The sequence below is a fragment of the Brachyhypopomus gauderio genome, unplaced genomic scaffold (genome assembly GCF_052324685.1).
Source record: "Brachyhypopomus gauderio isolate BG-103 unplaced genomic scaffold, BGAUD_0.2 sc183, whole genome shotgun sequence".
In the NCBI taxonomy this organism is placed as follows: Eukaryota; Metazoa; Chordata; class Actinopteri; order Gymnotiformes; family Hypopomidae; genus Brachyhypopomus; species Brachyhypopomus gauderio.
In genome coordinates, this window is record NW_027507004.1 from 113,981 (window position 1) to 129,275 (window position 15,295).

The 15,295-nt window shown below is 44.3% G+C and overlaps 1 protein-coding gene across 1 annotated transcript; it reads right to left on the reverse strand.

Annotated features, from left to right (window-relative positions):
* Positions 1–8,155: 8,155 nt before the first annotated feature.
* Positions 8,156–13,637, reverse strand: LOC143501970 (homeodomain-interacting protein kinase 1-like). Its single transcript, XM_076995142.1, has 11 exons — positions 13,404–13,637; positions 11,915–12,279; positions 11,117–11,240; positions 10,320–10,439; positions 10,134–10,220; positions 9,663–9,844; positions 9,107–9,320; positions 8,847–8,944; positions 8,578–8,726; positions 8,371–8,490; positions 8,156–8,181 (listed from the first exon to the last, which is right to left on the reverse strand). Exons 1-11 carry the CDS (start codon positions 13,635–13,637, stop codon positions 8,156–8,158), a joined length of 1,719 nt encoding a protein of 572 aa, XP_076851257.1.
* Between the last annotated feature and the right edge of the window lie 1,658 nt (positions 13,638–15,295).

Here is a 15,295-nt window from a genome sequence, read left to right on the forward strand (position 1 = left end):
ACTGCATGTATTCACTGATGCATCATAATGTATGTGTTGTATAGAGTTTTAGAAATTACATATTGCTATGAATAGTATGCCACAGCCGAACTAATGATGTGAAAGTGTATTTCTGTAGCAGTGGTACAATGAAATTCAGAACGGCCCCTGGTCGACCATAGGTTACACACTTCACCCTGAAAAAGGAAATATAATAATGAAAAGATCAGGAAGGAAGTTTTTTCATTCTGCACACTAAACCTGGCTCCTTCTTGGTTCTGCGGTAGATATCTAATCATCTCACCACTCTGAGACTTCCATGATCAAAACTTTTCTTAAGTGATCAAATTCCAACCATCCTCTGATTGACTCATTACTACTTTACTAGTGATGGCTACCCTTGACTCTAAACAAGGCTGTTTTCCTGCTCGTCCTGTCTTAGCCCCTTCCAGGAGAACAGTTGCATGGATGTCCTATGTCCTTTAGTCCTGTTGCAAAGCCAAGCTTTCTGCTTCACTCACAGTGTGGTGAAGCTCCCCCGAGTCTGAGAGAACTCAGTGTCTTCAGTCCTTGTGTTGCTTAACTTGTCTGCTGCCTTTGGCATTGTGATTCTCCAGGGGCCTCATGTACGAACGGTGCGTACATACAAAAACATTGCGTGCGCTAAGTTTCACGCAAACGGTCAAACGTAGTAAATGTGATTTGAACGTGAGAAAGTGCGTACCCTCACGTCACTTTCACTTCAGGCGTACGCATGTTTCTAATGTGTTCTCATCAATTACCGACACTTAGTGGTGATGCATTGAAATTACAACTATTAAGATATCATTTACGCACACATTGTAGTAAGCACTTATTGTGTAAAATAAAGTAAATTAATCAGAAAATTAAAGAGTAAATTAATAAGACAATTACATTGCCTTACTGAAACGTGTTTCCACTTAGCCTAGATTATATAAACATGCATTAAATGTTGTGCTGGAGTCAGTGGCGGACTTAGCAATTTGGGGGCTCAAGGCGAATTTAGCTAGGGGGCCCATCAACATTAATATGCGAGAAATAAGTTCAGGTACACACTACACGATTTTAGGCTGGTTTTTCAGTCGCCGACTGTTTTTGTAGATCGCCGACAGAAACTGTGGTCGGACGCAAATCGGGGATCATTCGGCGCTCGCTCAGTGTAGTGTGAACTGCTGAAAGACGCTCGCTGAGCCGTCGCCGAGTGGTCGCCAACTCATCGCAGACGACCGGCAGATATCTAGCATGTTTAATATCTAGCAGTCGGCGACTGTGAGTCAACTGCAGCGTCTAGCTTCATACAACTTTACTACAACACTGTGTTTAAGTTATTGTGACAGCACTGGAGAAATAGTGCGATTGACTATATCTATGTTCACTGCAACGAAGAGATGAAATAATTCTGGCATTTTGGGACTATGGAGTGGGTAAATGGTAAAAAAAAATAATAATAATAACGAAAATGTGGAGTACATGTACGTTGTTTTTATCTTCTTCGTGGTGTTGCTGGTTCTCGCGAGAGTTTCGTTTTCGTGTTCTCGTGTTTTTGGACGGCAGCCAGGTGAGTTGGCGATTCCCCAGTCGTTTAATTCGTGAGCCCGCGTCGCCGATCAGTCATGTAGTGTGAAAGCCACAACAACTGAAAGACTCGCGATTACAGCACAACCAGTCGTGTAGTGCGAACGGCACAAAAACCTGATGACTGAAAAGTCGTGTAGTGTGAACCTGGCTTTAGCTAGACAAGGGGGCCCTACAGTGGGAGGGGCCCAAGGCAATTGCCTAGCAACGCCTCTATGCAAAGACCGCCTCTGGCTGGAGTTCTTGGGAGATGGCAGTGTTGGCATTACTGGAGGATATTGCTAATGGCCGAGCGCATTTTGATTGGTTGATTAAACTGCCAATCCATAATAAAAGCTCTCTTAATATAAAAGGCAAGGGTATGCGACCAGAGACTGTATATAATGCGACTGTATATAAAGTTCCTGGGGGAGGTCCTTTCTCTGTTTTACCTAGGAACAACGGTGTGGAATATTCCGATTGGTTGATTTTCATTGGTGAAGCATAACATATATTACATATAATAATAGTGAAGCATATTTAAGATCAATGGACCTTCAGAGAAGGTCTGGTATACTGTTAATTCACCACATATTACCATTATATTACCTCTGGTTTTTTGCAGCAAAAAAACCAGAGGTAATTTTTTTTCTTCCTCCACTTTTCTACCCTGGGTACCAGAGGACTTCTGCCTTTTTGACGTCTTTACGAGGAGATGTCACTCACTCTGTGGTGTACAGAGAAACAGTAACAGGTGCGCAGAGAGGGCGGTGGGGCGGGTTGGCGCGCAGGTGATAGGTGTCGTGTTGTAACGATTGACGGAGGCGGGTAGACGCAAATGCAGGAATGTGGACTTTATTTAAATAATTAAAGTGAACATGAACGGATAACAAGAACAAACGACAACGGATATAACAGGCATGGAGGGTGTAGAGGGATAGTACAGGGAACAAACACTGAATGACGAACACTAATTGAAACAGACTGAAGTGCAAGGCAGACAGGAACCAACAACAAACTTACACAGCAAGGCAGGGCATATAAAGGACTAGAGACTCACACACAACAACCTAAACCAGACAAAAGACAAGGAGCAGAGCTATGCAGGGCATATGCAAGAACTTACAAACACAATGACCGACAACGAAGAGTAGAACAGAGTGGTTTAAATATACTGAAACATGGAGGTGAAACGAGACGCAGGTGGAAACATTTAGGACAGGGGCGTGGCAGACATAAGGGAAACCAAAGAGACAGGGAAACAAGGCGGGGCTAGGGCAGATGACATGGGACTGGGAAGGAGGGCGGAGCTGGACGTGACACGTGTGTTGTTATTATAATAAATATTAATTTGACTAATATTATTAAACAATGAAATTATGATTATGTGGACTTTGCTTGTTTTCACATTTATTAATTGTTCATTTGTATAAAAAAAAAAACGCATGCACGCGTTTATGTCACGTATGGCCGCGGCCCCTCCCCTAGCTGTCACTCCGGATTCCCTTATGTCTGTATTCCGTGCCTGTTTATCCCGCCCCGCTCGTTTGTCTCCGTGATTCCTCGTTGGTTACCACGCCCCCGTGTCATTGCCCGCACCTGTTCCCTGTTTAAAGTCCTGTATATATAGTCCCTGAGTGTCCCTTGTCCCTGGTCGGTTGTTTTGGATGTTTGGTTGTTTCTTTCCCTCGCGCTTTTGTGTTTCATGTACCCTGTCCCCGGTGTTATACTCTGTTGATTCATGCTCTGTTCTGTGTTATCCTGCCTGGTTTTGTTCAGTGTCCATGGTCCGTAAGTTTACTGTTCTGTCCTTCGTGTGCTCTGTACCTGGTTGCTCTAGTTTGTATGCGTTTTCCCCGTGTTTTATTTTGAGTATTCGTTCATTGTCTTAGTGCCCTGTTTATTTCCTTGCGTTGTTATGCCTGTCTACATTTCTTGTTCTGACTGCCCACCCGTTATGACCCCTGCCTGCCACTACGACTCTGCCTCTGGAATTTCCTTGATTAAATCTCGCTCTCCTCAGCGTTTGTGTCCGCCTCCCTGTTCTGCCCAGCGCAGATCGTTACAGTTTAATTCCATAAACGTGCAAATAATCTGTGATGCAAAAAATGTGCCTTACTAATGTAGTGGCACGTTGGCCTGGATCAACCCAATGATTCGTACATCCTCACAAACAGCATGGTTGGGATAAGATTACAAGCTAGCAGAGTGTGTGATGGGTGGCTTCTTGGTAAGCAAAACATTTAATGTCTCAATTGAACAGTACAGTAATCTGTACTTTTCCCGTTCCTTAGTGTCCAACTTCTCATACAGCTTGCTATATGCCTTCTCTTTAGCTTCTGCCACTGCTCTCTCTGCCTAACGACACATCTCCTTGTACCTCTGTCTACTTTCTTCATCTCACTGAAAATCCCAATTCTTTTTAGTCAACCGCTTTCCTCTCAAACTTTCCTGAACTTCCTCATTCCACCACCATGACTCCTTGTCTATCTTCCTCTGTCCTGAGGTCACACCAAGTACCTTCCTAGCCACATCCCTTACTGCATATGAAGTCTCATCCCAGGTATCCAGAACACCACCACCATTACCCAGTACCTGCCTCACCTCATCCCTGAATTTTACACCACAGTCCTCATCCTTTAACTTCCACCACCTGATCTTAGGTTCCACTCTCACTCTCTTCCTCTTCACCTCCAAAACCATCCTACATATCACCATCCTATGCTGTTTAGCTACACTCTCCCCTGGTAACACCTTGCAATCACTAACCTCTTTCAGGTTTCGTCTCCTACAGAGGATATAGTCGACCTGTGTGCATCTTCCCCCACTCTTATGTTACCTTGTGCTCTACCTTTATCTTAAAGTAAGTGTTAACTACAGCCATCTTTATCCTTTTAGCAAAATCTACCACCATTTGTCCTTCCATATTCCTTACATTAACACCATATCTACCCAACACCTCCTCATCATCACTGTTCCCTCCACCAACATGTCCATTTAGTATTAGTCCATTGAGTATTGCAGGATACTCAATTTAAATTACGCTCCATGTAGCCTCATCATCCACCCAGATGCTCCCTGGTGTGGCGCTATGCCACCTGGGCCCTTCATGGTGCAGTGAGACTTGTATGTGGAGAACATCTCACTTTGTAGGAGTGGTGATGATGGTGTCTGACACCTGAGCTCAGTGCAGTCCAAGATAACCTCAGGATAGTCTTGGAATTCTGAAGGAAGGTTTTTTTTTCACGTCCTCTGGTGACAGCCAAATGCACACAGATCCAAGAAATGTGTAGAGAAAGTTTGTCCAGGTTGAAATAATTCAGCTCACTGTTGAAGGACGGATGTTAAAATGGTGTCCCAAGTCTCTCTCCTTGAGTCCAACAGAGAGGTGCACAAGGAAAAGGAAAAATTCATCAACTGGCTGCAGCACATGCCTGTAACGTTGGCGCTGGCGAGAAGGATGAGACACGAATCCCACGTAGCAGCAAACGTTACGTTTAATTTGTTGACGTAAATAGCGCAAATAGCGCACATGAAACAGATTCTTCATACACAGACGTGTAAACACTAGACAACAACGAGCACAGGACACTGCGCGAGCGCACATTAAATAGACAAACCACATTAGTCCCACGTGATTACGAGACGATTCACAGGTGAGACGGATTATCACATGACATAGCCATAACCACGGAATATCCACAGACGCAGACGATGCACGTAGACTACGTAAACACACGCCCAAAAGGGAGGGGCCGGGGTCCTCAACGTGACACTGCCTCTGTGAAGGAAATGATGTAAAATGTTAAAGAATTACAATTATTAACAATTATGAACAATCAAGCTCTCTAGAACATTCTATGACATTCCTAAGGGTCAAGTAATCTGAGACTGCACTGCCCTCAGGTGTTGGACACCACAACTATGAGGTAAGGTTGTTTACTACATTGTAAATAACAGCATTTATAACATCTGGTCATTTGTTCCACATATTACCATAACATGTATAGCAGGAGTCATCTGCTACTTACTGTTGTTTTTTGGGTAAAAAAAATGTTGTCATACCTTTGACATTCGTGAATGAGACACATCTTCATTCTTCTTAGCTGCAGCCTTTGGTCTTGAAACCCGAACCATTTTTTGGATGGATGGCTCAATCAGCCACCAAAATGTCATTAAGTGGTCATAGCTTGGGAATGTGTTGGCAAAATGATGTTGATGATGATTATTGTTATTATTATTATTATTATTATTATTATTGTTATTATTATTATGTGTATATAATGTACTTTTATACTATGATATATTTTTTGATATATTTTTCTAATTTTAACAGCAGACTGGTGGTCAAAGTGGCAGTGAATTGCATCTAAAAGTTTACTGCATGTTACCTGGTGTAAAATCTAATGTCCTGGTCGGTGAAACGTTGCAACCCAAAGGTTAGCTGGGCACGCAACTCATGAAGCTGATTTCTCAGCTCCTCCACTTCACGGGACAGATCTTCATTTTCAGGGCAGGACATGTCTAGCGATGATGGCTCAGGAGCAGAACATCCTGATCCACTGTAAGATCAGTTGATGGATCTTCCAGGGAGGTTGGGTCAGCCGCTCTTTCTCTTCTCTCCTACACACTCAGCCGTGGAGCCTGAATGCTGTATCCGTGCCATTCAAAAAGAAGTGGTACTGCATCCTTTCTCGGTCTTCTCCGACCTTCTGGGGTTTTTGGTTCAATCGAGTGGTCTGGTATGAAATGTCTGCTAGACTTTTGTATGAGGTGAGATAGTAAATTGGTCTCGACGTATGTTTATTAGCCACTGGCTCCTGAGGTCACTACGCACTGGAAAGCTATGACGACTTAAATTGCCATTAAACTTCACAGATGCCGAGCAAAGAGGAACACAACAGTGCTCTGATTATTTCTTACATTGTTTTTGGAAAAGTTGCAACTTAAAAACTGAGTGCCGATTACTCATTTTGATATTACGCTGGCTAGTTTTGCATATGCCGCTGTTTGTAAACAATACAATCGGAAATGTTCGGGCCGCACTATTTGAAAACGCAAATGCGTCACAGCCATGAGTGCAAGGAGTCTATTGGGTCTGTCCACTACAAACTCCTTTATCCTTTTTATTCTTCAACAGGAAGGGGGTGAAGGGGGTTGTATAGAAGGATAAAACTGAATTTTACATCCTTTGGAAGAAATTATGTGCCAACTTGAAATGTAAACTGTACAACAGGTTAAATCTTCCCGTCCACTTGGTCAGCTAACGAGCTATCCAAACGCTAACGCAAATCATCCAGGATAATCCAGTCACATAAGAGGAAATATAATTAACTATACTGATAGGCTACCGAAAAAGTAGGCATGTCCCGCGTGTCTTCGCTCCCCGCCGCAAACTTCAAACCAATTAAAAAGCTTCTCCAAGTCACGTGTTTGCCAAAAGTTTAATAGACACGAATTAGTTCGGCGCCCCACACACAGGACGTATACGGTGTACATGTAATGTCACAAAAATTCAGCGGATAGAATTATTAGAAGGAAGTATCATGTATTGATTTTTTATTGCAAAGGCCCTAATGGGGAAAATACCTTTATATATTTCTAATCTACTTCCATTTCAATCTAATTAATCTTATTTATATAATACAAAATCACAAAATAAGTTGCTCTTAGATACCCCATTAGAAAGAACAGAGTTGGGTAAAATGGCTTTCTCATCGTATGCGCCTTATGTTTGGAATGAGCGTCAAGTTGTCTTAAACCTAGGCTTCTTACCCTCTCTGAAATTGTGTTGTATATAGAAGTATTGTATGTCATTGTGTGTAATTGTTTTGTTCTGCAAATATTAGCCAGGACTCCCTGGGAGAAGAGTTATTGTAACTCAGTGGGATTCCTCCAGGTTGAATAAATGTTAAATAAAAATAAATATATAAAACAGATGATGCATCTGAAATAAATATAATTTAAAAACAAAATATTAAAGTATACTAAAACAAACAAAAATGCACAAACAAACAAACAAACAAAAAAGCCCAGACACTGCAGTATTGAAATTCTGTAATAAAGTCATTTTTTTTCAGGTAAGAAGAGCCTGCTGAGGGGTAGTTCAAAGTCAAAGTCAACTTTATTGTCAAATCTGTGATACGTGCGGGACATACACAGGATTGAAATTACGTTACTCTCAGACTCCATAGTGCAACGGTAAACATTTACTTAAAATTAACATTAACTAAAACAGTAAAAAAAGGAATAGTACAATAGTAACGATAAGTACAATAGTAACGGTAAGTACAATAGTAACGGTAAGTACAATAGTAACGATAAAAAATATAGCTGAGTTGTGTATATATATAATAAAATAAATAGAGGTCTCTGAAATTTACATTCAAGTAAGTGGCGTATGCAGCAGTAAGTAAACATACTGTATGTGCAAAGTGAATGTATGAGGAATCTGGTGTAATTACGATTAAAGTGAACGTATGCAATGAATTAGAAATATAATGTGCAAATGTAACAGGAGTGCAAATTGAAGAAAGAGCAGGGAGTGAGTTGATCCTCCTGACTGGTGGACTGGTGCCAGGGGGATCTGCCTCCTGAACTGTCATGAGATCACAACAGATCCTGGACCTGTAGGAGGAGCCAAGACACAAAATGGCAGTGAGATATCAATACTCCCAGCTGAACTACTCTCTGGACTACACCTGGTTGCAGCATGTGGATAAGACAACAGGGCGAAGATAAGATTTTCTATGGGGCAGTGTGAAGTGTGACGGCAGCTGCAGCGTGAGAAGGCAAACTGCTCTACAGACGCTCTACCTGGCTCAGAGAGGCTGAAACTTGGAGGACTCTGTGTCTCTCGGCGCTGGGCAGGGCTGCTCTGGCAGAAGGCACAACCGAGGTCTTTTTGGACCATCCCGGAGGCCGCGGCGCTCGATTCTATAAGGAGATGTGAGACAGTGATCAACGACTGCGGCCTGTCGACAGAGCCGGAGGGGAGGGAGAAGCAGAGCGCGTGGGACTCACCCGGTGGGATGACCATGGCCAGCGACTTGGGCAGGGTGGCGGCGTTTTCCACAAAGGTGGGCAGGCGCCTGGGGCTGAGCGGGCTGCAGGTGTCCGAGTCCCCCACGGTCACACAGCTGTTGACGTCCACCCGCTTGTTCACGCCGCAGCTAGGGAGGAGTGTTTAAATCCACAAAGTGAGCAAACAGAAGGGTGACCGTTTCAACACAGAGCAAACACAGAGCTCAGAGGCACAGGAGGCGGAGCAAAGGAGTTCGTGGGGAGGGCACCTGGTGGGCAGGATCTTGGCATTGTCCTTGCCCTCGGTGTCGCTGGAGATGGTGATTATTCTGACAGCGGGGTGGAGTGTGTCCGAGATGACGATGGGCTGAGATGGGTGCGTGGCAGAGGACACACACACAACCAACAAACAGGTCACATGTACTTAATGGCAAGACCCTTCAAACATAGCTGAAAAGCATATTTCTGGTGAGTAATTTCTTATCTGAACACCTGCAGTGTTTAATGTGAGCTGTAGGTTTGGGGATACTGGTGCAACACACGACAAGCTTGTGCTGGCAGGCCCACCTGGCTGTGTTGGTCGGGCTGGCTGCTGAAGGTGACTGGAAGGTTGGAGTTGGTGCTGGCCCCCGCCCCCAGCCCCGCCCCCAGCCACGCCCCCACTGCCGAACAGGCCTCTGCTGCCGTCGAAGCCCGTGCACCTCCGCTTACAGATCTCCATGTTCTGGAAGCAAGACTTTACACTGCAAAGTGAGAGAGACAGAGAGTGAGACAGACAACGAGAGTGACACACAGAGTCAGTGAGACAGAAAGAGGTGAGTTACAGCACTGTGCTACAGCAAGTTACAATAAGATGGCGTTCCTTAAAAAGAGCTCTTTGGGGTTTTCTTCCATTTGCATGCAACTTTAGTGTGCTTCCAGTTGGAATTCTTAGCTCCTTGTCTGAATACATTTTACACGAAAGAAGCAAATTATGGAGCGCCCAGCCCTGCATAATGATCGACACGCAAACCATCCTGCCCGCGTCGAAGCTGGAACACAGGCTGGACTGTGTGAGACGGAGGGACGGCCCTGTACATACTCACTGTGCACTGTGAGGGTAGTGAGAGAGGTGAGCCATGGTGACGAATGGGTGTTTGAGAGTCTCCAATGGCGTGATCCGTTTCCCTGCGTCCAGCGTCAGCATCTTTTTAAGCAGGTTGATGAACTCCCACCGGTCAGCCTTCTCCACCTGAACGTCTGTGCCTTCCAGAATGGGCATGTTGACCTGCATGGGAGACGAACGGGTAGGTCATATTATGTGCCAGCAGAGGGCGGCGATGTGCCTAAGACGCTGTTTCAGCAGCAACATTGCCGTGTGTTCCTCTGCATTTCACAGGCGCTGTTGTGACTTACATACACTTCTTATTATGACAGCACGAACCCTCGAACCCTTGAACTCAAAACCAAGACCTTGCTCTACATGCTCCACCAGCAGCTGGTGCGCTTTGTTCTTCATTTGCATGTCACAGCAGTGATGCTAAGCGTGCAATAAGGTGTACAAGAGCACAAATAACCTGCTTCATGTCATCGAGACGGTCGAAAATGTATCTCCTGGTCTCTTGGGACTTGACGCCAAGCTCCACCTCATGCTCTAAAGGCGTCTGGGGAACATAGAAGGAGAAAAAACGTTCAGGTGTACTGTCAGGTGCCATTACAGATCTCTTATGAACCGAACACATGGCACAAGAAGGATGGGGGACCTTGAGTCCCCACAGATGGTAGCTGGAGCCAGAGCCCCTGTGGAAGAAGCATCTGGTCTTGGTTCCCGCACTCAGGAGGTTCTCTGCTGGAAGGCCCTGCGTCTGGGAGATGTACCGGATCTGCGGCGACAGCGTACAGGAGGGATGATTTTATGGTATGATGGGATGACTTTATTTTATGTTCATATATTGATCCTGAAGACGAGCTAGCAAAGACAACTACTCTATCCAAACCCTACATGTCCCTACAGCCACAAAGCCACCATGGGTCTGCACCTCTAACACAGTAAGGGCTTCGCTTTCCTAAAACACCTTGCACCAGTCAACCCTGTTGTACTGGGAGCTTCACCTGGACCCATCTTAGAATTCCACTGTCATGCAAACCTGAGATTTTTTTCCCACTGCAAGACAGTATTTCTAGCACTACTGTAAAGAGCTCTTATTAGATTACCAATTATAGCCAGCAAACACATCTCAGGCCTAAAGGGCCCACAGATCACACTCTCAACACATTTGAGTTAATTGTTTTGCTGGTTCCCCAAAAATCATTCATAGTCTCTTCCTTGCCAGTCATTACAGAACAGCTAGCAAGCTGCATAGTTAGAATAAAGGTGGCCATCACTGTTAGCAACTCCACTCTTCTCCCAAACAAGATTTACATCTTTATTACACAGCGAGGAAGTTCTGGAAAGGAGGTGGGAAAGCAGACTCTAAATCAGCGCTGTTCTTCGATGCTTCGTGAATAAAGACAGAAGCGTGAGAAAGGCGAGGTTCGGGTCCGAGGCCCGTTGGCTGACCTGATCGTATTCAGATGCTCCAGGATACAGGGGACAGCCCAGGAAGAGCTCGGCGATGACACAGCCCAGGGACCACATATCGATGGCCTCGCAGAACGGGAGACCCAGGATGATCTCAGGCGATCTGGACCAAAAAGACAAAAACGTCCATCATCACGTTTAGCATGATACTGTGGTTTGTGGTGATTCAAAGGTACTCACTTTAACACAGAGTGATGAATTAATGTGTGAAAATGTAAAAGCTTTAAGAAGTATTTTTTTTACTACCTGAAATATTCTTTTGGTAAATTGGTAGCACAATACTGGCCTGTGCATTACCCATCTACTACTGTAGTGTAACCTGACACTGACACTACACTGACACACTGACACTACATACTGATGTGCTGTTCTCCACTACGTAAATACAGAACAACACTGCCATGGTGTAACTACAATGGAGCAGTGCAGGTACCCTGTACTGATATTACCAAAGCCTGAAGCATAAAACCAACCAAAAAAATATTTTTATGTGTGCTGAGAGCATCTTAACTTCTCAGGCACTGAAGATATTAAGATATTCTTTGGTGTTTGGATAAATGACAACACTTACATGATCCAATTAAAAATACATCACTTATAAATCAAATGGCAATCAAATGCGTTGCAGTTCATCGTAATGCTTATCACAATCTTAATGTGCAGCCGTGTCACCATAGCCATCCACAACGGGCAGTTCACCTCTCAAGCACACTCGAGCGGAAGCGATTCCCACAACCATGCATCTGTTTCCAATATGCCTTAGGCCGTGCCACTCACCGGTAGTATCTGGTCTGCAGGTAGGAGGAGCACACGGCCTTGGAGACGTGGGTGGCGGAGCCGAAGTCGATGACCTTGACCCGGTACGGCTGCCTGACGGGGTCCACCAGCATGATGTTGTCAGGCTTGAGGTCGGTGTGGATCAGGCCCAGACTCTTCAGCTTCAGGAGCGCCATGGCCAACTGCTGCACTATGGGCCGGATGCACTTCAGCGGCAGCGGGCTGTGCTTGACGAAGTCCTGCAGGCTCTGCCCCAGCATCTCAAACACCAGGCATAAGTGGTTCCTGTGCTGGAAGCACTCGTACGAGCGAACAATGTTGAACTCGTCTACGTTCTCCTTGTTGAGACGGCTCAGGATGCTCATCTGAGCAGATGGGGGAAGATGGGACAGGCGTTAAGTTATGTGGGCACAGCATTCAAGGGCTAATATGCTACGTAACTTCAATAGCATCAGCCCAGTTACTGCATGGCTCCCTTCAGACATTTACTTTTGCTATATTTGGCAGATGCTCTTTTCCAGAGGGAAATGACCCCTGATCAGTGGCGGCTGGTGCACAAATAATTGAGGGGGGTGTAAACAAATTAAAAACAAATAAAGCAGTCTTATTGCCCTTTATTTATTTGAACATGAATTTTGCCCTAACGTTCTTCAAGTGAATGCTTTGTGAGAAGATTATTTTGTAAAGATAAAACTGAATTTTCTCTCATTTTGTATGAGCTGCTGCTCCAGCCTGCTGATATTCAACATGAACCGATTTACGTTGGAGGTTCGCGCGAGGTGGGCGGAGTCTCGCCCTACGATCACTCGCGAAAGTATAAACCAGCTTTAACGAACCGCAGCTGACTGACACTACCAACAAGAGTGGGTGTGTCCAACAAGAGTGGGTGTGTCTGAAACCGACCAATTAAACTGCAGCCTCAGATCAGTGCTTGGCAAAAGTTTATGCCTCTCCATGCACTCTCATTAGACCGGTGCCCAGCACACAGGAAGTGTGCACAATGTAAGCAATTAAATACAATTATGTGTTTACACTTTTAATAAATTCAAACATGGCAATTAGACACACAGTGTCACTAAATAATTTCCTCACTATCGCAGTTTATAATGAACTCATTTTAATATCGGAACAATATTAAGGGGGCGGCGCCCCAGCGCCCCATATTGACCAGCCGCCACTGCCCCTGATTACAAATTGCAGTGTTAGCCAATATCAACCTATTACATCTTATTAGAGCAGGAACAAAGCAACATCACAATCAGGGCTACAATTGTGTAACGCAGGAGTACAGGGAGGTACTTGACGTGTGAAAAGAGAAACAATATAAGCCGTGAGAGCACGGTAAAACAATAAACAAAACTTCAGACAGCTGAAACGGATCATTGCTGATTACGTCCCGCAACTCCTGGTGGTAGAGGGAGTGGCAGCCGAGCCAGCCCTGACACATTGATTCTCAAAACCTCTTTTAAATCTACCATAATTTCCCCACCTCGATCAGGCCCTGGCGGGCATAGGCAGGGTGATTTTTCAGGATCTTGATGGCGACAGATTGACTGGTGCCGCGCTTCCAGCACTTGGCCACCTGGCCAAAAGTCCCGCGGCCAAGGAACTCCAGCACCTCGTATCTGTTGGAGGCAGAGCAGAGGACCTCGTGCTGCACTAGACGGTAGTCGTCCATGCTGAGGAAACTGCTGCTTGTAGCCATGGAGTCAAAGTACGCCATGGACCAGGTGGTAGAGATTTAACCAATCTGAATATCTTATTTAGTTATCTGGGTTAACTAACCTCAGAACAAACTTTTTGAATAAAAAGCAGAAGAAAACGACACGGAATTCATTCGTAGTCGACCGTAAATGTTGTTCTGTTTGCACATCACTATGACAACGCGTAATGTAAACTAGCGGTTTCCATGGAAGCTCAATTCGAATTCTACGATTGTGACGTGGTAACAGGCACCACAACGCGCTACGCAGCGCTGCTTTATTAGCATATAAGATCAAATATAAGGTCGATTAATTTCAAAACAATACACAAACCAACAGCACTGTTTTAAATGTGCGTGTTTGGGTAGCCAGCTACAGTTTTGCTTTTTCTCTAATTCGCTCGCTAGCTATTACCTAACCACCCCCCCCCCCCCCCCCCAAACGATCACGTTGGCGTATTAATATGTAGTTAAGATATATGCTCGTTTGGGTAGGATTTAATCCAGTAGCTCTACCTTACCTAACAAACTAGCAATATTTTATTTAATGGTAGTTTATTTTCAAAGCACACAATCTTAACGTCTTAATGCACTCTCGAGTTTACCGCTGGAATTACAAGAGGTTGATACATTTCTTATGTATTTGTAACTTATATATTTGTAACGTTATATAAGCGAACCATTCAGTCAAATAGCTATTTGTTGCGAAACGAAACACAGTTCATTTCAAGCATCTTCAAATGCTTTAGCCAATATCCAACACTTTTTTTTTATCTGAAAAAGTAACATTAAAATGAAAGTATTTCCAAGTATTTCAAGCAGTCGTACGAACCCTAAAATTGGGTCTGTCCACTACAAACTCCTTTATGCTTTTAATTCTTCAGCCGAACGCTTGGTGAAGGGGGTTGTATAGAAGGATAAACTGATAGCACATGTACATCTCAGAGACTCTGCTGGATGTAACACAGTTCGTCTGGAATACGTATTTAAGAGCGCGTGCTCATCGCCAACACGTCTCTGATAGTCTGTGGTGGATCGTGAAAGACCTCCAGCAGCTGCATTACAGACCTACCTGGCTGCGTCATGATCGCGCCTGCGTCTCGGAGACGCTTATGAGATCTCTCCTAGACTATTTATTACGGCGTTTATTCATCTGCAGCCACACTTCCGATATCTCACGCCGAAAAAAAATATCCAGTTTATTTACCCCAGATCCACATATATGATTCAATACGTTACTAGTTCGCTAGCTCTGGCGCCATCCACCGGCGATATAACACTGAATCTGTGTCCATTTTACGTTCGCCACCCCCCCCCCCCCCCCCCGCTCAACAAAATACACTCGCCACCGGCTCCAGGTTAAAATCTCACTCCAAGCGAACGTCAAAAGTTGGCAACCCTGTGAATGTGGCATTTAAAATCAAACCAGATTGAATTACATTTAAAGCTAGATTTTATATTCTTCTTCCTCCCTAAGTTAAAGCTACGAAATACACAAGCAGCGCGATCGTATGAGCCACTAAGAAGCCTCCACTCAAACAGAAATATACACTGGAAAATTATGCTATATTATTTTATGTAATTAATTAATATTATTAATATTATTAGCACAAAACAAAATTAAGTGAAAGGGATTTTGATTTAACATGTTTATTTAACAGAAAATCAACAATATGCAA

What these genes read in the sequence shown, in the direction of transcription:
- LOC143501970 (XM_076995142.1), bottom strand. Translation starts at nt 13,637, where the DNA reads ATGGCGTACTTTGACTCCATGGCTACAAGCAGCAGTTTCCTCAGCATG. An exon ending in ACCATCTGTGGGGACTCAAG is followed by an intron (nt 10,221 to 10,319) that starts GTCCCCCATCCT and finishes TATGTTCCCCAG; the next exon opens with ACGCCTTTAGAGCATGAGGT. An exon ending in CACTACCCTCACAGTGCACA is followed by an intron (nt 9,321 to 9,662) that starts GTGAGTATGTAC and finishes CTCACTTTGCAG; the next exon opens with TGTAAAGTCTTGCTTCCAGA.